The sequence below is a fragment of the Phocoena phocoena genome, chromosome X (assembly GCF_963924675.1).
Source record: "Phocoena phocoena chromosome X, mPhoPho1.1, whole genome shotgun sequence".
NCBI classification, from domain to species: Eukaryota; Metazoa; Chordata; class Mammalia; order Artiodactyla; family Phocoenidae; genus Phocoena; species Phocoena phocoena.
In genome coordinates this window covers 85853777-85876065 of record NC_089240.1, presented here as the reverse complement: position 1 = coordinate 85876065, position 22289 = coordinate 85853777, and the positions used below count along the sequence as shown (strand labels likewise).

The following is a 22289-nucleotide window of genomic DNA, read 5'->3' as shown; positions in this document are numbered from 1 at the left end:
TAAGACAGTAAGTGACCAGGCAGCAGGGTTTGTGCACAGCAGCCCCTGGGACTATGCACCTCTCTCACGCTCCATGGACTTGTTCTTCTCTCACTGCAAATCTGAGGCATGCTAGAAGTGAAATAATGGTTGAGCAATCCTAATTGTAGTGCTGGTGTCAAAGACACGAGGGTGTACAGAAGACTTTCTTAGCACTTATGGCCACTCACCCGCCTTCTCTCCACATCCCCCCTGCAGCTCTCCCTGTACCATCCGAGGCAACAAGAGAGGAGTGAGATGGCACAGTGAAGGCCGCATGCATACTACTGTGTGGAGAAAGACAAAACCTCTGGAGAGAAAAATGGGGGAGAGCACACAAGATGGAACCCCAGGGAGCTGGTTCAGGGTCACAGTGAGTATCCTGAAAAATGTATGGAATGTGCAAGAGAGAAAAGCCCCGGGGGAGTTGTGTTGGTCTCATGTAGAGATGCTGGGTTATTTCACTGGGGACAGTTTGTAATCTGTCCCTTTTACTAGCAGCAGTTAACAGTCTTGTTCATCTAAGGGCAGATTCAGAGAAGCAATGTAAAGGGAACAGGCTGACCGTGAGGAGAACGGAGGAGCCTGTCTCAAAGCAAAGGTGGAAACTACTGCCAAGGATATGGAGCAACTCCACATTGGAGGTCTCAGCTTGGCAAGCTGAGTGTGGGAGATGGAGGGCCGAGCCTCTGGAGACCTTGTCTGAGGGGCAAGCAGTGTCTGCACCGGGTAGGATCTCCTGGAAATTTATAAAAGGAAGATCATCACTGACACCTTGATTATGTGGAAGAGAGTTTGACTGGAGAGAAAGAGTATTTAGGAAATCCGTATTATGCACACCCATAAGAAATCATGCCAGTGGTCCCTTCTTTACAAGCCCTTTCAAGCTCAGTAGAAGGCCGGAAAAGAACAGGAAAAGGTTCGTCCTCCAGCCTAAATTCCCTGTTGTCTGTCCTCTCTCCCATCGCTTCTTTTCATCCTTAGATTCCTCATGGGATAAAGTATGACAGGACATGGCTAATGAGCTCAATCCAGAGACAATGCAGTGTCCCCTTCACTCCAGTGGACGTAAGACAGGATGCCGAAGCCAGACGCGTGGGCACAGGGAAGGGGGAGAGAGAGACCTGGTTCAGCAGGGTCTGCTGGCTTCTGAAACTATTGCTGTTGCTTTCAATCCCTGTAGTTCCACTTTGTGAAAAATGAGGCTCGATTCTTTGTCCAGGAAGCTAGCACTGCCTCTGCATTGATGGATGTCAGCTACAAGATTCGTGACGAGGAGAGCCAAGAGGTGTGTGTCGAGGGCGTTACGTGTACCTCATCCTGAGGAAGGAGTACAGGCCAGGGGCTGGTTTTCTTCTTTGGAACTAGAGTTCCTGGTGCTTACCCCACCTCTTCTTGCTGTAGATACCTGTCTTTGTCAGGCCCTCCGCTGTTCCCTACTCTGTGCGGTATAAGTTGAAGCCAGAAGAAATGGAGCAGCTAAAGGTAATGCAGATGCAAGGCATGTTGTGTGCCAGTGCTCAGACCCACCTCTCCTTCCTCCAGACCCCCGTCCCCCTCGCCCCCGATTTCCCGGCCACCACCACAGCCTCAGAGCGGCTCTCTCCATCTCTCACTCTGCAGCTGACTTTGATCAAACGATTTGATGTCTCCAAGCTAGCTCTTGACCTGCAGAGGCTCTACGTTGACCCAGGTACGGCTGACAACAGTAATTCTAGGGCATGCGAGGGCAGAGGGGTCTTCCTGGAGGGAGACTTAGGGATGGTAACGTGGGGAGGGGCTGGTGCTGGCCTCACACCCCACTCAACCATCTGATTACCTCCCCTCTCCTTCCTGAAGACTTGGTGGGCTATGATATTGATATAATTCTGAATCGAAGAAGCTGCATGACTGCCACCCTGCAGGTCATCGAAAAGTATTTCCCTGAGGTGAGGCTGTAGGCCCAGTGCTGGTATTAGGGTAGGGGGTGGAAGAGATGGGGAGGAGGGCAGATTTGTCTCCAAGGTCCTAGATAGTAACCTTCACTCTACCTCTTCTTGCCCCAAAGCTGTTGTCCTTGAACTTGAGCACCAACAAACTGTACCAGCTGGATGGCCTGTCTGACATTATACAGATGGCCCCCACGGTCAAGATCCTGAACCTCTCCAAAAATGAGGTGAGAAGAGGGAGCCAGGTCAAAGTTGGGTTGAGAGTTGGGGGGGGCATGTTAGTGGCCATCAGAGTGATGACAGGAGGCAGGTGAAGGTACCTGTGTGGGAGGGAGGGGTCTGGGGGTGCAGGGATCCGGATATACCTCTTTCCCTGGGATTCCTTTTCCCACTTCCGCCCCATATTTCTCAGCTGACGTCAATGCAGGAGTTGAGCAAGATGCGAGGGCTGAAGCTTGAAGAGCTGTGGCTGCAAGGGAACCCGTTGTGTGACACCTTCCCAGACCAATCCACCTATGTAAGGTCAGTGTGAACACCCTGCCACCCTTCTTGGTGACCTTCACCCATGGGAGCCTAGACTATCTGTGACAGTGCCCCTTTGCCAAAGGTGGCAGCCCTGGTCCTCTGGGAGGATCACAGGCCCCACCTTCTGCTCTCTCTGTTCCTATCACCAGTGAGGAGTTTCCTTCCCCTGGCCTGCTCACCTCTGCAGGCGCTCTGGGGTCTGTTTCCAGCTCTCTGTGCCCAGCTATATTCCAGCAAGGTCTCCCAAGAGTGTGCCCCAGGAAGCAGGGCTTCTCCTCCTCACCAGGACCAGGAGCGACCAGCCTTGATCCAGATGCTGGCGCCCTGGACTGAGAAGGGTCCTCCTGTCCAGGGCTTCTTGCTGAGAGAAGCCTTCCTTCTTCGTGCTGAGATGGGGTTTGCGTCCCCCGTTCTGAGAGGGGCCCTCTTCCCCTTCCTCCAAATGGATCCCCCCTCCTCTCCCAGGCTGACATAGGGGCTTTCCTGCTCCATGCTGAGGGCTGAGGCCATGGGTGGCTGCTGTCATGACATCCATTCTGCTGGCCCAGTGCCAGGAGCTGGACCCTCCTTGGGAAAAAGCAGGGCTCCCTGAGTCAAGGGCCCAGACGTGGGCTCACGCCAGTGATCAGAGGGCTTCCTGAGGCAGGGGTAGAAGGCAGAGGGCAGAGGTGGTAGAGGAGACAGAAGGACAGGCCTCTCAGGGGCACTTCCCATCCCTCCCTGCACACATCACATCATCCCGCCTGGTCCTTCACAGGAGCCCTGGGCAGCCTGAGACAGGTATGATTCCTCAGATAAAGAACCAACTCAGAGAGGTGCAGGGGTCATCGGGAGAGAAGACGGTGATCTTCAGGGGGTGCCACGGATCCTCAGCCCCATACTGAGCTGGGACCTGACCCTTTCCTCCTTCTGGGGAAGATGTGACCCCATGGCTGCTCGGTTTCCCATGCCCATGTCTGGCTGAGCTCACACAGGTGACAAAGTTTCAGCCAGCATCCAGTGGGCCCCCAGCCCAACATGTGCATATTTTCCATTCCCACCTGGTGTGTTTGGGCGATTCTGGAGCAGGTGAAGAGCCGCAACAAGTGTGCCGTTTCCCCTTTCTTCTCTCTTCTTCCCTGACCCCAACCACGGGAGAGCTTCTTTCCCTTCCCTTTGTTGCCTCTCTCTCCCCTGTCTCTGTGCCCCTATGTCTCTCTCATCTCTCCCTTCCTACCTTCACTCCCTTTCTGTCTTCATCCCCTCCATCTCCCTCCTTGAGCCCCACCTCACTCACCTCGCTGGCCCAGCATCCTGGGGCATCCCTGGGGGGTGTCGGGGTCTTGCCAGAGTGCTGGACCCCCAGTGAGGTAACAGAGCCCCGGGCTCCCACTCCATCCCCTCTTCTCCCCACAGCCTTCAGTGGGGCCCTGGAGGAAGGAAGGGAGGAGAAGGAAGCCCTGCAGCATGGGTTTGAAATGCTGGTCCCTGTGGCACTAAAAAAGGGAGTCCGAGTAGTCTGGGTGGGAGCTACCTAGGCGAAGGAGAGGAAGGGAGGGAGGGAAGGAATATTAAAGTGAAGGTACTGAGAGAGATGAGGAGACAGTGCCTTTCAGACAGTAAGATGACAGATGCTCAGTGCTCAACAGGCAAGTGGACTGAAAACCCCTAAAATCAGGAGCAGAGATGGGCAAAGGGTGCTGCTGGATTGGCCAGAACACACTGATCTCTGTTTATGGTATTACTGTTTTAACTCAAAGGAAGCATTGCAAACTTGAACTATCAACCACCTGTTCTCTATTTTTGGTTTTGGACAGGGCCATCAGAGAATGTTTCCCGAAGTTGTTACGCCTGGTAAGTGCCTACGAAAATCATTGTCCCTTTCGAATGTCGGTGGCCTCTGCACCTGCCCTCAAGCCCTTTGGGTCTTGCCTAGATCACATATTAGCATCAGAACCTTAACCATTTTGGGGGACATGGTCTCCTGAAAATGACATGGATATACTTGCTGGAAAAATACCCATAAATACACACACGCACACACACAAGTTGAATATAACACTAGAGACTTCCAGGACCTCATGATGAAGACATCCACTGTAAGCTTTCCCATGGAATTTCCAGGGCCCTTTCACACCTGACCTCTGACCCTCACCCTCCTGAGCCCATCCTTTTCCCGGATCATCCAGGGCCACTCCCCTGGTCTCCACTCCTGACTTCCTCTTCCCTTCTCCAGGATGGCCAGGAGTTACCGTCACCAGTGACCGTTGACGTTGACACTCCCTACATAGTAAAGCTCTGCAAGGTGAGGAAAAGGATCAAACAACATTTGGGGTGTTGCAGGGAGGCTTTATCTACTGCATAGTCTCAAGTGTCGTTTGATTCCAGGGAAGCTACTTTGGATCTGATGAGCTGAAGAGTCTAGTCCTGCAATTCCTGAAGAAGTAAGTATCTCTGGGAAGCTGAGTAAGGGGGCAGGTCTAGGACAGGTGAGGCCACCTAAGCACAGGTCTGCTCAGGGGAGTTTTCAAGTCCATTTGAGGTCCAGACCACAGAGATAGACTGTCTTCATTGCTCCTCCTTAGGTACTACTTGATCCATGACTATGGAGACAGACAGGTTCTCGCGGGTGCTTATCACGAGGAGGCCTGCTTCTCCCTGACGATTCCCTTCCACCCCAAGGACCCAGTCCCGTGAGTATCACGGCACAGGCTGTGCTCCTGGGCCGTGTGGCTCCCCAGCAGACACAGGCCAGCTCCTGCAAACACCCACCACCCACTGTTGCTCTTTGTCTCCTAGAAGCAGCTTGTGCGAGTATTTCAAGGACAGCAGGAATATGAAGAAGCTCAAGGACCCCTGTGAGTGTGTGATGGGAAGACTGGGTGGGAAAGGGCGGTGAAGGGGTCAATCATAGGGCCCAGGGCGTGGCAGCCCCTGACCTTCACTCGCTTCCCCTCCCCTCACAGACCTGCGGGTCCAGCTGCTGAAGCACACAAAACGTGTCATTGTGCACACCCTCTGTGTGTTGCCCAAGACTCAGCATGCCTTCAGCTCCTTCGTGGTGGACACGTGGTTCCAGACGGTGAGCGCCTGCTTCCTTCCTCGGGTGGGCCCAGGAAGCCGCAGGTGGGTGGGAGGTGGAGGTGGTGACTGGGCGCCTGGGCTCTTCCCTTTCAGGAAACGATGCTCTGCTTCTCTGTCTGTGGAGTGTTCAAGGCAGGTGAGTGTGTGTAGGCCCCCAGCGCAGATGCCCCACTGCTGCCTCCCCCTGGCCAGGCTCACACCGAGAACCACCGAGCATCCCTGACCCCTTCCCTTCCCTTCACTTTCTTTCCCCTTCCCTTCCCTTCCCTCCCCTTGTATTCCCTTCTGTTCCCTCCCCTCCCCTCCCCTCCGCCCGCCTCCATTTCCCCACTGTGTTCTCCTGCCCTCAGGCTTCCCACAGACAACCCAGGTCTGAGCTGTGTCCATGCCTGTCTGCCGTGCACACCCTGGGCGTTGGTGACACAGGCTGTGGATTTTGGTGGCTCTCATCCCAGATCCTTACTCTGAGAACTTGGGCCATTACTGAACCTCTCAGTTTCCTCATTTGCAAAATGGGGTAGTAGTATCCACCTCTTGGGCGGCTGTGAAAAATGCATCCCGTGAACTTGTGTAGTGGTCGTCTGGGGCCCTGTCACTGGGTGCAGACTGCTCCTATAGATGCCCTCCCCATTCCCGACACCCTGGCCCCCGTGAACAACTGCCCTCTCAGCATGAGTGTCCAGTCACACCCTGACTGGGGACCGCCGTGTGAGCGTGTACAGCACATGCAGCTGTAAGGGGTACTGTTGTTTGTTTGCTGTTGAAGTGGAAGGAAGTTCTAAGGGCTGTGTGCGTTCCTTCACCCGGACCTTCATCGCTACCCCTGCCCGCGACTGCAGGTGAGAGCCCTGTTGTGGGCGGGAATGCCCATCCCCGCCTGGGGCTCAGGGGCGTGGGAATGTGGTGGCAAAGACCTTAGGTTTACTAAGTATTGTGGAAAGCCAGCAGGGGGATCCCAGGAGCAGTCTAGCCTAGTGGTTAAGAAGAACATGGGCCTGGAATCGGCCTATGCGCTCACTCCTTGACCCAACACTCACTCGCTGTGTGACCTTGGTCAATTCACATGACCTCTGTGTGACTCAGTGTCTTCTTCTGAGAATGGGGATCAGACTGTCCACCCCTTGCACTGTGGTAAACGGTAAATGCGAAATTGCCCCTGGTTTGGGGATGAACCTATAAATCAAGTGAAGGTGGTAGACAGTCTCTTCAAAGGTGGGCTCTGTGGGGAGGGGCAGAGGTACCAGTCAAGGAACCTGGGAGACAGACACAGGAGGGACGAGGAAGGATTCTGGTTGATGAGTGCCAGTGGGAGCAGAGTCAGTACTGGGGGTGTGGGTGTCCATCCACCAGTTGTCTGAGGGCCCATTTTTCCTTCAGTCTGTGCATCGTGAATGACGAGCTGTTTGTGAGGGATGCCGACCCCAGTAAGATCCAGAGTGTGTTCTCCATCCCACTGCCTACACCCACCTCCAGCTCCATGCACCCTCTCTCCCAGCAGCAGCAGGACATCATGCAGGCATCCTCCACCCCATCTGAGGTGAACCGCTAGTGGTCTCAGAAGTGAGTGCTGGGGTTGCATGGGGATAGGAGGGAGCTGGGAGGAGTAGAGGGGTGATTAATGGGAATTTTCAGGTAACTATTTTAAATCTATTTTTCCTTACAAACGTTTACTTGTGAGAAATACCCTAATTTCATACTAATACATTTCCATGTATTGTAAAATACAGGTATCCTATCTTATATACTGTTTTGAAACTTCTTTTATTATTAGTGCCAGCATAGTTTCTTTCAGTATATGTGAAGCTACATTATTCTTTCTAAGATCAATATATTAAACAATTGAATTCCAGGAAGCCATAAGCTGTTATTGATAGGCATTTAGCTTTTCGCCTCTTTTTCAGCATTACATGCAGTGGCATCTGCTCATTCTGGTACATACATGTTGGTAAACTTGAAGGCTTGCTCTTGTAGCATAGATGTAGCAGTGAAGTTGTGTGGTCAAGTGTCTCCAGTTTGGTCCTAAGGGAGGTCATCTATCCTCCCCCACTAGACGTGCTTTCAGTACAATGACTAGACTATACCAGAGCTAAAAATTTCTTTACTCATCAAAAAGTGAATTCTGAGAATTCAGAGATAAGAAGAAATAGACCTCTAGGGTTTCAGGAAGGTGAAGGTGGACAGAAGTCAGGTGCCCTGGGGTTGACACTCACGGCTGCTGGCTCTGCTGACATCCCAATTCTTTCTCTTTACTTTCTTCAGTCCAAGGGCAAAATTCCAGATGTGACCCTCATCCACTGACCTGGGATCTTGAGAACAAATCTCTGCAAATGAGCCTTTAGATGTCAGTTTCATCCTCATCATATTTGTCACCTCTCTTGTCTTAACTGAAGCCATATCCATGACTAAGCTTGCAGTCCAGCTAATCAGGAAGCCAAAGTTTACCGTGTAGGCCTGCCCATTGTTTTTTTATTTTTCCAACGCATGATCCTTGTTCATCTTTATATTAAAGAGTAACATTGCACATTGTATGCTGTGTGTCTTGGATTGCTTTTCCCCTGACCCAACCATGAGTTAGTGGGGCCAGGACCAAAAGGTCCCATCTCCCACATCATCCCTGGCAGTCTCTAGCATTTATATCCAACCTACACAGTGCTTGAAAATTGTAGAGTAAGGACTCCATTCCTGGACAACCCTAAAATCCACGTTTTGCCTCCCGATAACCTTCTCCCCATCACTTCAGTACTCACAAGTTGTGACCATTCTGATGTTCACTTCTATAAACAAATATAAGGGATTTAGCAAGTAAAGTACCATATTTACTCCAATAATTATGGATTTCTTAATTATTTAACAGGTCTAAAACTGTGTTGACATATTTATTAGTTTCTTAGGTTCTGTACCTAAGACTATTTTCCCCACAACTCCTGTGTTGTTTTTTTAACTTTTTTATTTTGAAGTAATTATTGATTTACCAAAAGTTGCAAAAAAATGTGTAGAGAGGTCATGTATACCCATCACTCACCTTCTCCTAATGATAACACCTTGTATTACTTTAGTACAGTATCGAAACTAAGAAATGGACATTGGTACAATCCACTGAGCTTACCACAGTTTTGCCATTTTACATGCACTCATTTGTGTGTTAGAACACTTGTGTATAATACTTATATATTTAATAATTCCATGCACTTTTACCAGCAGTGTAGGTGTTCTATCACCACAAACAAGATCAAAAACTGTTTCATCACCACACGTTTCCCTCATGTTAGCCTTTATAGCCACACCCACCTTCTTCCTGATCCCACATCCCTAAACTCTGTCAAACACTATTATAATTTCCTAAATGTCATAGAAATGGAATCATATAGTACACTACCTTTAGGAATGGATTTCTTTCACTCAGCATAATTCTCCTGAGATCCATCCAAGTTGTAAAGTGTGTCTATCGTCTGTTCCTTTTTATTGCTGAATAGGATTCCACGGTGTGAATGTACCACAGTTTGCTTACCCATTCCCCCGTTGAAAGACATCTGGGCTATTTCCACTTTTTAACTATTGTGAGTAAAACTGTGATGAACTTCATGTAAAGGTTTTTGTGTAAACATAAATTTTCATTTCTCTGGGTAAATTTCCCAGAGTGCAACTGCTGTATCATTTGGTAATCGCACGTTTCGTTTTGAAAAACCTGCCAGATTGTTTTCCAGATGGCCTGTACCACTTTGCATTCCCTTTGGCAATGTGTGAGTGACTCAGTTTATCCAGTGTTGCCTGCATTTGGTTTTGTCACTCTTTTTTTCAGCCATTCTGATAGGTGGGTTTAACATTTCATTGTGCCTTTAATTTGCATTTGCATGATGGCTAAAGATGTTGAATAGCTTTTCCTAAGCCTATTTGCCCTCTGTTCATGTCTTACATCCATTTTATAATTGGATTAAGAGGCAAGAAGTTACCTCTAGAGAGCTGCCCTGGCTCTGGCTAACAGGCAGAGTAAGAGAATGTGAGGCCCCTCGAGACTCACCTTTCTTGACAGGGAGGGCAGAAGTGGGGCTGAAGCTATTAAATGTTCCTCAAATTAGGACTGAACTTGGATATGGAACAGGATTAAGAGGTGGGGGCATCTCTGGGTCCATCTGTGGAGATCTGGATAGGGCAGAAAAAGACGGGGGATATAGGGTAGAGGAAACACAGTGGAAGGAGGGAGATACGGGGGGATGCCTTCTAAACGATGCTAGATTCATCACTCTCAGCCTGCTCAATGGAGTGCAAGAAACTATTCTCCTAGACGTGTGGTTTTCAACTCTGGATATCCATTAGGATCCCCTCGAATGCTCAGATTCAACCAACTGAATCACAGCCTCTAGGGATAAGCCCAGTCATCAGTACCTTTAAGGTTCACCCCAGTTGATTCTCATGAGCTGTCAAAATTGAAAACCTTATCTGACGGTGTATTAGTTTGCTATGGCTGCCATAACAAGACACCACAGGCTGAGTAGCTTAAACAACAGAAATTTATTTCTCACAGTTTTAAAGGTTGGAACTCCAAGATCCAGGTGTCCACAGGTTTGGTTTCTTCTGAGGCCTCTCGCCTTGGCTTGCAAATGGCCTCCTTCTTACTCCTTCTTCACATGGTTGTCCCTCTGTGCATACACACCCTGGTATCTCTTTACGTGTCCTAAACTCCTCTTATAAGGAAACCAATCATATTGGATTAGTGTCTACCCTAACGGCCTCATTTTAATTTAATCACCTCTTTAAAGGCCCTATCATCAAACACAGTCACAATTCTGAGGTACTGGAGGTAAAGCTTCAACATATGAATTTGGGTAGGACACAGTTCAGTCCACAACAGATGGTATGAGAAACACCATGGTCTGAGACATTCATCTCCCTTTTAGCCACCTTCCTGGAACTACTATACAACACTTCTGCCATCACCTCATTAGGTAGAAGTCGGTCATGTGACCATTCTTGGCTGCAAAGGAGGCTATAAATGTGGTCTTTTACTGGAAACATTACTGGCCCAAATAAATTTGGGATTCTTTTATTAAGAAAGAAGGAGAATAGGTATAGAACATACGCTACACTTTCATACCCAAGGCAGCTAGAAGCACCACCTCAATTATCATGTCCTGTCTACCCAGTTTTCCAACCACAGTTTTCATGGGTTCAAACAAAACTGCTGCTTCAGAGACACCTGAGCTCACTCTCCCATCCTCCCAAATCCCATGTCCCAGACTATGCCTGAGTCCTCACAACTTAGCATGCTAAATCTACGTCATTCACTCACTCATTCATTCATTCAACAAATATTTATTGGTTACCAGTGATATGTGAGGCACTGTGATGGGCACTGGAGATAAATCAGAGAACCTGACAGACAGGGTCATGGTTCTCATGGAGCTCACATTCTACAGGGGTTGATACACTCAAGATTTAAGAGCCATTAAGAAAATAATATGGGAAAATGTGACAGAGAATGACTAGGGTGGGGAAGGCAAGGAAGGATTTTCTGAAGACGTAACTTAGATTTAATATTCAAATAACAAGAAGTACACAGTCAGCAGTGGGAAGATATAGGAGCTGAGCCCTCGAGGCAGAGGGAAGAGCAAGACGAAAGGCCCTAAGATATGGGCAAGCCTGGCAGTTTTAGGGAACAGCTTGTATGCCAGTGTGTATTGGGAGGACAGTGTTAGAAAATGAGGTGAGAATGGTTGGAGGGGCCCAATAACAGAAGGTCCTGTGGGCCATGGTAAGGACTCTGGGTTTTGTTCTTATTATGATGGAGCCATTGGGTGCTTTCTGAAATGAAGGGAAATTATTATTAAAATCTGCTTTATTAAAGCTCATTCTAAATGTTCCTTGGAGGACAGACTGAAATAGAGCAACTGTAAGATCAAGAGACAAGATTAGGAGGCTACTACACACATGACAGTGAGAGGTTACAGTCTCGTAGACCACAGTCATAGCAGTGGAAGGGGTGAGATGGGGTTTGAGATGAGATGTATCTTGGAAGTACTGAACTTGTTGATGAAGTCCACGTTTGTGGTAAGGGATAGAGAGGAATTAAGTGTGTCTCTTGGAATGTGGATTTTTGCAGCTGCGTTAGGGCGGTTTTCTTCGATGGGGAAATGAATGGAGGACCAGCTTCGGTGCAATGCCAGAAAACTGACAGTTCTGTTTTGACCATGTCGTTTGTGGAGCCTACGAATAATCTGGGTAGGGAGCATGTGGTTGGCTGTATAAGTCAGGAGATCCTGAGAATATTCTTGGCTGTGGCAAAAAAAAAAAACCCAAAACAAAACAAAAATCAAGCATGCAAGCAAACACACGAAAAACCCAACTGTACAGTTCAATCTGAAAATACAGGTTGATTCCACATATGAGGATGACACAGCTCCAGACTCTAGAAGGGATACAAAGACATATTAAAAGCCAACTTCACTGAGCTATAATTTAGCTGCGTGGCTTGCCGGATCTTAGTTCCCCAACCGGGGATCGAACCTGGGCCCCTTGCAGTGAGAGCACTGAGGCTTAACCACTGGACTTAGCTATAAGGCTAAGGCTCTGGCCTGCCAGGGGCTACGAACTGTCAGAGAAGGAAGATATATGTGTGGAATATAACTATCATTCATCCACTTATTCATTCATTCATGCACCTAGTGCATGTCAAGCTTAGTGCTAAGAAGGGAAGATAGGACCATGAACAAATTCAGACAATGTCTCAGTCTTCCTGAAGATTAGGAGTCAAAATAGAGAACTGCAAGTGGCTCTGGTTGCTAAATAGTAAGGGAGGTATTTGGTGAGATAATTGGGCCCCCAAAAGGTCTAACCCCAGTGCACAGACGCAACTCTTCCCCTTCTGCATGTCTCATTGACAATGCTGTGGCATGACCTAGAACATAGAGCTGTTAGAATAGAATGATCCTGAACATTCTGTGCATAAATGGCTGAGGAAACGGCTTTCCAAACCTTCCACCCAGCAATCAGCCCTGATTATGTGCAGAAGTAGGTCTCAATTTCATTTAATTCTCACAGTTGGAGTTGTATGACTAATTATTTTGTCTCTGTATCTAATTAAGAAGCTGAGGTTAAGAAGGGTCAAGTATCTTGGAAGAAAATAGCAGATCTATTGATAATAGGAAAGGGTTAGATTTTAAGCTGTGAGCTACTAACTAGTGTGGAATACTAGTTCCCATCCTTTAGGTCCAGGCTGAAGTAGCAGCAATGCAAATTTCTCAGTCAAATGCTGGGATTCATTGGCCATTCGAGAATTTTAGGAACTGGAGAAGCTATAAGAAAATGAAAGCCTAACATACCATCCTCGTGCGTGCTCCGCATCATTGTTCCTGCCTCTGCTCTCTTGTTTTCTATGATAACGTCATCTTAACATTAGGTTTTGTTATTGACTGAACTGTGTTCTCCAAAAATTCATATCCTGAAGCCCTAATTACCAGTGCCTCAGAATGTGACTGGATTTGGGGATAGGGCCTTTAAACGGTGATTAAGTGAATTTAAGGCTGTTGGGGAGACGTTAATCCCATCTGACTGGTGTGCTTATAAGAAGAGGAGTATAGGACACACAGAGAGACAGCAGAAGTGTGTATACAAAGAGGGACAACCATGTGAAAAAGCAGCAAGAAGATGGCCATCTTCAAGCCAAGGAGAGAGGCCTTAGAAGAAATCACCCCTGCTCACACCTTGATCTTGTAGTTCCAGCCTCCAGCACTGTGAGAAACAAATTTCTGTTGTTAAGCCACTTAGTCTGTGGTATTTTTGTTGTGGCAGTCTGAACAGTCTAATACAGGCATTATGAACGTGTTTCAGTAGTTCATGAAGCAGGTAGAGTAGACTGTCAGAAAGGATGAAAATAAAGTGATGGTAAAAAAATACCAATGATCAGTAAAACTGAAAGAAACGTGGTTAATTTGTATTACTATCAGGCAAAATAGACATCAAGCGATTGCAACCAAGAAGGCTACTATCAAATCATAAAAGAAAATGTATTAAGAAGATAACAAATTCTGAACTTACATTCACCTGATAACATATCTTCAAAAACATATATAGCAGTAAGTAACAAAGTTACAAGTAATAGAAAGTAAAATCCACTTTTGTGTATACGATAAGGAAAGATACTTGCTTATATAACTGAGAGCCCAGAGGGGGAGGAGACTTTAGGTTAGTTGATCCAGGGGCTCAAAGATATAAAGACTCAGGCCCAATCTTGAACGAATGACTGTGGCTAGGGACATAGGATTATTGCGTGAGATCTAGAGTAACTCTGGTCTCACCCTTGGAACTAGCAGGCAAATTCCCCCCAAACATGTGACTGTATGAGGGAGGAAAGGCACTAATGAAAATTTGAGACCACTTAGGAAGATGAGGAATGTATATTGCATAGGTAAACAAAAATATCACCTTCAGGCACCATTTGAAAGCACAATTATCAGTATGAGCATAACACCCACAGTACTCAAACTCAAATAGTTTTCAACTACTATGTCTTTCCGGGTAACGAATACTTCTATTCAGGAAATACCTACATTGAATTAGTGAATGGGGAGCTACAAAGCACTAGAGCTCTCACCCCTGCAGTAAGTTTAGGAAGAACCACAAAGGCATCCGTGGCAGCGTACTGAAATCTCTTTTTCTTTCTCGAATTTTTGGCAAAGTTTTCTCTTTACTCTCGTACTTTGATATTATTGTGTCAGGATAGTTTGACTAGAAGGGAATGGATTCTTTATAGTTACAATTTTATCAAGTATTACCATTCTGTACACATACAACACAGAGTTCATTAAGGTATGAAAGGTGAGAAGCAAGAAAATTGTGTCAACATTTATGATCAGCAACAATTTTCTTTAAAGAGCACCATTAAATTTCAATATGGAATATCTTTAAAAGCTTCAAGCTTTTAGAAGAAATTCAGTCTCGTGAAAATGTAATAAAATTAAAGAACATCTTCTGTTAATGTACCTATTTGTAAATATGCAAAAAGGAATATTCCTCTGGGAACACTAGCCCAAGAACCACCACAGCCCTGCCGCCTGGCATACCAGGACCCAGCCCATACACCAACAGGCTGGCACCAGCTCTGGGACACATTGGGCCCCTCAACCAGCTGCTCCTGGATCTGGCCCCACTCACCAGTGGGATGACGCCATCTTTAGGACACCCCTGACCCCATACCCAGCCATGTCAGGAACTGGCCCCACACACCAGCAAACCGGCACTAGCTTCAGGAATCCAAGGCCCTGCACTCAGAGACTCAGGAACCTGGCTCTGCCCACCAGCGAGCCAGCACTAGCTCCAGGACTCCCTGGGCCACAGCCCCACCCACCAGCAGGCCAACACCAGTTCCAAGACACCCCTCAGCCAGCTGCCCTGGGATCCAGCCCCACTCAACAGTGGGCCAACACCAGCTTTTGGACACCCCCAAACCCGGCAGCCAGCCATGTGGAACTGGCCCTGCCCACCAGCAGCCTGGCACTAGATACAGGACCTCTAGCCCCACCACCACCCACTGCAGAGCCCAGCACCACCCACCAGTGGGCCAGCGCTAATCCCGGGACTTCCTGAGGCACTGCAGCCAGCAGCCTCATGGCCCAGCCTCACTCGCCAGTGGCCACCAGCCTCTGCACAAGGCAGGGCCTGGCAACCCACTGGACCAGGGGCCAGCCACACCTACCACACCACCCACAGTAGTGTGCCGGTCACAACAGAAGGACACATGCAGCCCTAACAGGCGGCACCCTTAGAGCATATAGCTCTGGTGACCAGAGGGGAGAGCTCGGCTGGGACACACAGCACGTCTCCTACAAAAAGCCACTTCTCTACGGTTGGGAAATGCAGCCAACCTAACAGACACAGAGAAATAAAATAGCAAATTGGACAAAATGAGGCAACAGAGGAATCTATTCCAAACAAAGGAACACGATAAAACCCCAGAAGAAGAACAAAGTGAAGTGGAGATAGGCGATCTACCTGATAAAGAGTTCAGGGTAATGATCGTAAAGATGTTCAAAGAACTCAGGAGAAGATTGGATGAACAGAGTGAGAAGTTTTTAACAAAGATTTAGAAAATATGAAGAAGAACCACACAGAGAAGAATACAATAACGGAAATGAAAAATACACTACACGGAATCAACAGTAAATGAAATGATGCAGAGGAATGGACGAGCAAGCTGGAAGACTGAGTAGTAGAAATAACTGAAGCAGAATAGAAAAAAGAAAAAAAGAGAAAAAGAAATAGGACAGTTTAAGAGACCTCTGGGACAACAGCAAGTGTACTAACATTTGCATTATAGGGGTCTGAGAAGGAGAAGAGAAAGAGAAAGAGAAAGGGGCAGAGAACATATTTGAAGACATGACAGCTGAAAACATCCCTAACCTGGGAAAGGAAGGAGATATCCAGGTTTAGTAAGCACAGAGAGTCCCAAACAGGGTCAAGCCAAAGGAGACCACACCAAGACACACTGTAGGTAAAATGGCAAAAATTAAAGATATCAGAGCAATTGGAATGAATCCAACTGGATCACGGTGTATGACCCTTTTTAATGTAGCGTTGGATTCGGTTTGCTAATATGTGGTTGAGGATTTTTGCATCTATATTCTTCACAGATATTGGCCTGTAATGATCTCTTTTGGTAGTATCTTTGTCTGCTTTTGGTATCAGGGTGATGGTGCCTTCATAGAATGAATTTGGGACTGTTCCCTCCTCTTCAATCTTTTGGAAGAGTTTGAGAAGTATAGGTATAAGTTCTATGTATGTTTGGTAGAATTTACTGGTGAAGCTGTCTGGTGCTGGACTTTTGTTTGCAGTGAGGTTTTTTTGTTTTGTTTTAATAACAGAATCTATTTCACTTCTAGTGATTGGTCTGTTCAAATTATGTTTCTTCTTGACTCAAATTTGGCAGGCTGTATATTTCTAGACACTTGTCCATTTCTTCTTGGTTGTCTAATTTGTTGGCATATCACTGTTCATAGTATTCTCTTATGTGTTTTGGTTTTTGTGGCTTTTTGTTTTTTGTTTTTTGTGGTATTGGCTGTTGCTTCTGTTTCATTTCTTAGTTTGTTTATTTGGGCCCTTTCTCTTATTTTCTTGGTGAGCCTGGCTAGAAGTTTGTCGATATTCTTTGTCTTTTCAAAAATCTAGCCCTTGGTTTTACTGATCTTTTCTATTTTTATCTCTATTTGATTTCTTTCCCTCTGATCTTTCTCAAAGAAGTGACTTTGGGATTTTTTTGATTCTTCCTTTTCTAATTCTTTTCCTCTTTCTGTTTATTTGAGATTTTTCTTGTTCCTTGAGGAAGGCCTGAATCGCTATGTACTTCCCTCTGAGAACTGCTTTTGCTGCATCACATAGATTTTGGAAGGTGGTGTTTTCATTGTCATCTGTCTTGAGGTATTTCCTGATTTCTTCTTTGGTTTCATCATTGACCCACTGGTTTTCTGGTAGCATGTTGTTCAGTCTCCATGTATTCGTTCTTTTCCCAGTTTTCTTTCTGTGGTTGATTTCTAGTTTCATATCATTTTGGTGATAAATGATGCTTGAAGTCATTTCTATCCTCTTAAATGTGTTGAGGTTTGTTTCCTGATCTAGTATGTGGCCTCGCCTACAGAACGTTCCTTGCACACTTGAAAAGAATGTGTACTCTGTTTATTTGGGGGATGTAGTGTCCTGTAGATATAAATTAAGTCCAAGTGGTCTGTTGTGTCATTTAGGGCCTCTGTTGCCGTACTGATCTTCTGTCTGGAAGATGTGTCCGTTGATGTCAGTGAGGTGTTAAAGTCTCCTAGTATTATAGTATTCCTGTTAATTTCTCCCTTTATGTCTGTAACTATTTGTTTTATATATTTAGGTGCTCCTATATTGGCTGTATATATGCCAACTAGTGTAATATCCTCTTCTTTATTGATCCCTTTATCATTATATAATGTCCTTCTTTGTCTTTATGGACTTTGTTTTAAGTCTATTTTGTCAGATATGTGTATTGCTAACCCCGCTTTCTTGTTGTTTCCAGTTGCCTGAAATAGCCTTCCATCTGCTCACTTTCAATCTGTCTGTGTCTTGTGCCCTGAAGTGAGTCTCTTATAGGCAGCATATTGTAGGTTCTTGGTTTTTTTTTCTTTTTTATCCATTCAGCCACTCTGTCTTTTGATGGGAGCATTTAGTCCACTGATATTTAAAGTAATTATTGATAAGTATGTACTTACTGCCATTTTAAACCTTGTTTCCCAGTTGACTTTGTAGTTCTCTATATCTTTCCCTTTGGCCATTTTAATTATGCTACGTCTTGGTGTCACTCTGTTTGGGTTCTTCTTGTGTGGGACCCTCTGTGCTTCCTGTACCTGGATATCGCTTTTCTTCTTTAGGTTTGGGAAGTTTTCAGCCATAATTTCTTCAAATACATTTTCTATCCCCTTTGCTCTCTCCTCTTCTTCTGGTACCCCTATTATGCATATGACTGTGCACATTATGCCTATGATTATGCATATTACGCATGCTTTCTATTATCCTATATAAAGGATGATATAATGTTTCATATATTTCTTATATAATGTCTCATATGTTTTCTTCAGTTTTAAAAATTTGTCTTTCTGTCTGCGGTTCTGATTTGGTGATTTCCGTTATTCTATCTTCCAGATCACTTATTTATTCTTCTGCTTTGGTTAGTCTGCTATTTATTGCTTTTAGTTTGTTTTTTATCTCAGCAATTGAGTTGTCTAGATTTGATTGATTTCTCTTTATAGTTTCTAGTCCTTGTTGCAGGGATCTGCATTTCTATCAATAATCTTTCTTAATTTCTTTAGCCTTTCTCTTACCTCCTTTCTGAATCTGGGGACTAGTAGACTGGTGAGGTCTCTTTCATTATTTGTTCCTTCGGGGGATTTCTCTTGTTCTTTTCGTTGGGAAGAGTTCCTCTGTTTTTCATTCCACTTAACTTTCTTTCTCTCTGAATTTAGGAGAAGCATGAATCTACTGTGTTCTTGAAGGGGTGTTTTTAGGTTGGAGGATCCCTGTGTAGATGGTATGAGTCCAATATTTTTCGTGCAAGGGCTGGTTTTGGTGTGGGTGCTTGCCATGTATTTCCTTAAAGTGTGCTGGCCCTTGTTCCCTTGATAGGGGGTGTGTTTGAAGTTGTGTTGACCAGAGCCTGCACTGGTTGTTGGCTGGGGCCTCCTCTTTGCTCGATGGCTGTCACAGCCCTGTTGGGGCTGGGGTCTGCTTCCCAGCTGTTGGAGTAGAAGCCCCGAGGGTCAGGTTCAGTCAGGTTCCATTGCCCCTGAGCACACGCCCAGATGCAAAGGAGGTGACCACTGAAGCTAATGAGGTCCGTGTGGTCACCAAAAACCTATGTGCCTCCCGTGCAGGCATCTATGGTCCTGCCCAGAAGCAGCCCAAGGTTGCATCCCTTGCTCTGTTGTGTTTTCATCCCAGACCTAGTGCTGGGCTGTGGTGTGGAGTAGGCTGGTGCTGGGGGCCGGGGCCCTGTGGCTACAGGAATTGAGGTGGTTGTGCCGCTGCCTGGAACCTGGGCTGCCTCTGTGAAAGACCTCTCCCAGGACCTGTCAGCTCCAGATCTGGCTCCAAGCTATGGTGTTGTGTGAGCGGAGCAGGTGTGCTCCCACCGTGAAATGAACGGCTGCATACTCCTGCCAAGAGCCCGTCCAACCGAGATGCAGTGCCCAGCTGCTGTGCCTTTCCATGGTGCTATCTGGTGCACGTGCTGGCAAAGTCCACCATGGGCAGACCTGCCCCCACTGTGTGCACACTGACAATGGGCACTGTGGCAGGACCTGCCCCCACTATGTGTGGGCTGACAATGGGCTCCTTGGTTTGGCCCAGACCATACCCCAGGCCCTCCGGGCTGTCTCCACACATCTAGATCAAGTCCTCTCCCTGGACCTGTATACCTAAGATTCAATGCTCAGCTGCTGTGCGCATCTGTGGCCCCACCACCTTGTGTGTGCTTTGGATTGGGAAGTGCAGCAAGGCAGCAGCCGCCAGTGCCAGTCTCTCTCTGCCCTGATTGTTAGCAAGCCAGCATCCATGCGTTCCTTGTGAGTAGAATTTAGGCTTTTCCATCCCCTCCATCTATCCCAGTGGCTTTTCCGGCAGGCAAGGGGGCTCCCCGAGGCAAGGGTCTGCCTATGTGTACCTTTCCTCCTCTCTCCCAGGGGTGCCAGGACCGTCCTCATGCCTTTAAAATTTTTTCTGTCCTTCCTGGATACGTAGAGATATTCCTTGCAGCTTAGGTTGTGTAGGAGATCTTCTGCCAGTTTCCAGTTGGCTTTCTGTGAGAATTGCCTCACATGTAGGGGTATTTTTATTGTGTTTGTGGGGAGAGGTGAGCTCCACATACTCCTGCTCCACCATCTTGATCCCCCTCCCCATTTGGGAGACTTTGAATTGCATCAAAGTGTCCCATATAAAAACAGATACACTAGACTAAATTAGAATTTCAGAATCCAGTGATAGTCAACTATTGCAAGTGCCTGTCATTTTTTAGAGAGCACAGGATATGCCATGTTTTTCCAGATTTTGTGGGAAAAAAAGGTAGAGCATCATGTACATTTTAGATTATCGCTGGCCCCAAACAGGCTACATGAAGTAGATAATTAAAGAATCATCTGGTGGTGTTACGGAAATGCAAAGTTCATTGACATAATTTATTCCTCAAAGCCTGCTTTTATTCTAAAGAAAACTGGCAAAGGTCACTCATTTACATCATATGGGAACATATCCACCAGCAGTAGATGCCAGAGTGATATCGTAACAAGGAAACAATGTGGCTGTTCACGTAAAAACCCATCTCACAATACTTTCAAAGTCTATAGTTAGAATTATATGTGGGGGTGTAGCAAAAAAATAGTTACAATGAGTGGATAACAAGAGCCAACCTAGGACCACTTCAATTCTCCCTGTCTGATAATTTTTGAAGCCTTGAAACACACTTATTTAATTTTTAAATAGTCTTCACGCAGATGGGATTTTCAAACTGTATCAGAGAATCATACCATCACAAATGTCATAGTCTATGAGCAAAAACCCTGTAAGGAATCCCTGCCTTCTCGCCCCTTTCCATCCTTTGGCCTCAAAAGAAGTTTTCACGGTGGATGTAATTTTCTGTTTAGAGGCTGTGGTAGTCCCCAAGAATGGGCTCATCACCTAGAGCTGTTAAAATTTACACTGTGCTGGGGGAAGGGAGCACACTGAGTACTCTGACAGGGAGCACTATCTACAATTGTTTCTCTTCTTTCCCATTGCTTGACACTGACAGTAAAGTCATTTCTAGTTAATTAACGAGCTTCTTAAAGGAACAAAGAAAAACATGTTTCGATTACCATTTCTATGAAGGCACAGCAATATCTCATAAGTTCTCTTGGATAATGTTACCAGATTAAGTCAATTTTACTTTCTGAAAGTAAATTCACATAGGATCTCTACTTGAGTTGTACATATTTGTGTTTGAACCAAAAGCATTTGAGTATTTGTGTTTAATTTAGCAGTATCACAAATGTCTGTTATTCTCCTTTCCCATTTCTCCGTGTTAAACAAAGCCACTAGCACTGACCTCCAAAACGTCCACCCCAAAACAGAAATATAAAAGAAGTAAAAGTTGTTCCCGGTAAACCTTGCCAAACAACATTCAAGAAAAATAGCTTATCAGCCTGCCTCACCTAAACAGACACAGCACCTGATACATGCAGTGCCTAAACTGCCTAGCTCATATAAGCTGTGTTCATACAGGTGTTTACCCATACATAGCCTTAGCGTCCCTTCCCCAATGTATGTTAGAAAGAGCTGACGGGCACCCACTGCTGTAACTAAATATATTTTTAAATCCTAAAATAACTCCTGATAATCATCGCAGGGAAAGAATAAATGATACGACCTTTAGTTCTGACAGAAGAATATCTGACCCTTCCCAAGTAAAGTTATAATAGAACTCCAGGGTTTGCCTTTTGGTGAAAGAAGTTGACCTCAATCACCATTAGTGGATTTGTCCATTACAGAAGCAACAGTTGGGACAGACATCAGGTCTTGATATCGGATTCCATCCAGTGATTGTATACAGATGCTTCCTAAATCCATCTTGAGGTTTCGTAATAGGCTCTACTGTAAACACGTGGCTCCATTTTCATACCCTGCATTTACATGTGTCTCATAAATAATTTTCCAAAATTATCCAAGTAACAGCAATGTGCCCAAACAGAGTCACTCCAAAAAATCACTACTTCCTTCAACAGGCTTAGAACTACAAACACAGTCTGTTATCCTTACTAGTATATTCAAATTTAACCATGGTGCAAATTTGGTCTGTTGTATTTTCTTCAGGTTATTTATGTAGCCATGCCACGTTGCAGGGTGCTGGGAAAATAATCCCACTGCTTGTATAGCATTAAGTTTGCCTAAGCCAGCAAACACGCAATATCACATCAAATCTCTTTTGGATATACAGACAGATCTTCCGTTTTCCGCACCAATCAGCAAAAGAGGTGTTTGTAAAACTGCAATAATAAAAAAAAAAAACTAAAGTATATTGTATATTCTCCTTTCCCTTTCTCTGTCCTTTCTAGGAAGATGCAAACAAAATATAAATGCAGTAATATCAAATTCAGATTCTGCTCACTTTTAACTTTTGGAATTCCGTAAAGAGCCATAAAGTCTGCAATATTTCTCTTTAGAGAAAAAGAGCCATAAAGTCTGCAATATTTCTCTTTAGAGAAAAAGAGCCATAAAGTCTGC

At 45.9% G+C, this 22289-nt stretch overlaps 1 protein-coding gene across 1 annotated transcript; it reads left to right on the top strand.

The window, feature by feature from the left end:
* Positions 1-340: 340 nt before the first annotated feature.
* LOC136143050 (nuclear RNA export factor 2-like) lies at positions 341-7083 on the top strand. The gene is made up of 17 exons (XM_065901330.1): positions 341-391; positions 1003-1086; positions 1202-1312; positions 1423-1503; positions 1642-1711; positions 1858-1946; positions 2066-2173; positions 2359-2468; positions 4268-4304; positions 4687-4755; positions 4839-4894; positions 5036-5143; positions 5250-5308; positions 5417-5532; positions 5628-5670; positions 6301-6373; positions 6912-7083. The coding sequence occupies exons 1-17, from the start codon at positions 341-343 to the stop codon at positions 7081-7083; spliced, it is 1437 nt and encodes a 478-aa protein (XP_065757402.1).
* The last annotated feature ends 15206 nt before the right edge of the window (positions 7084-22289 follow it).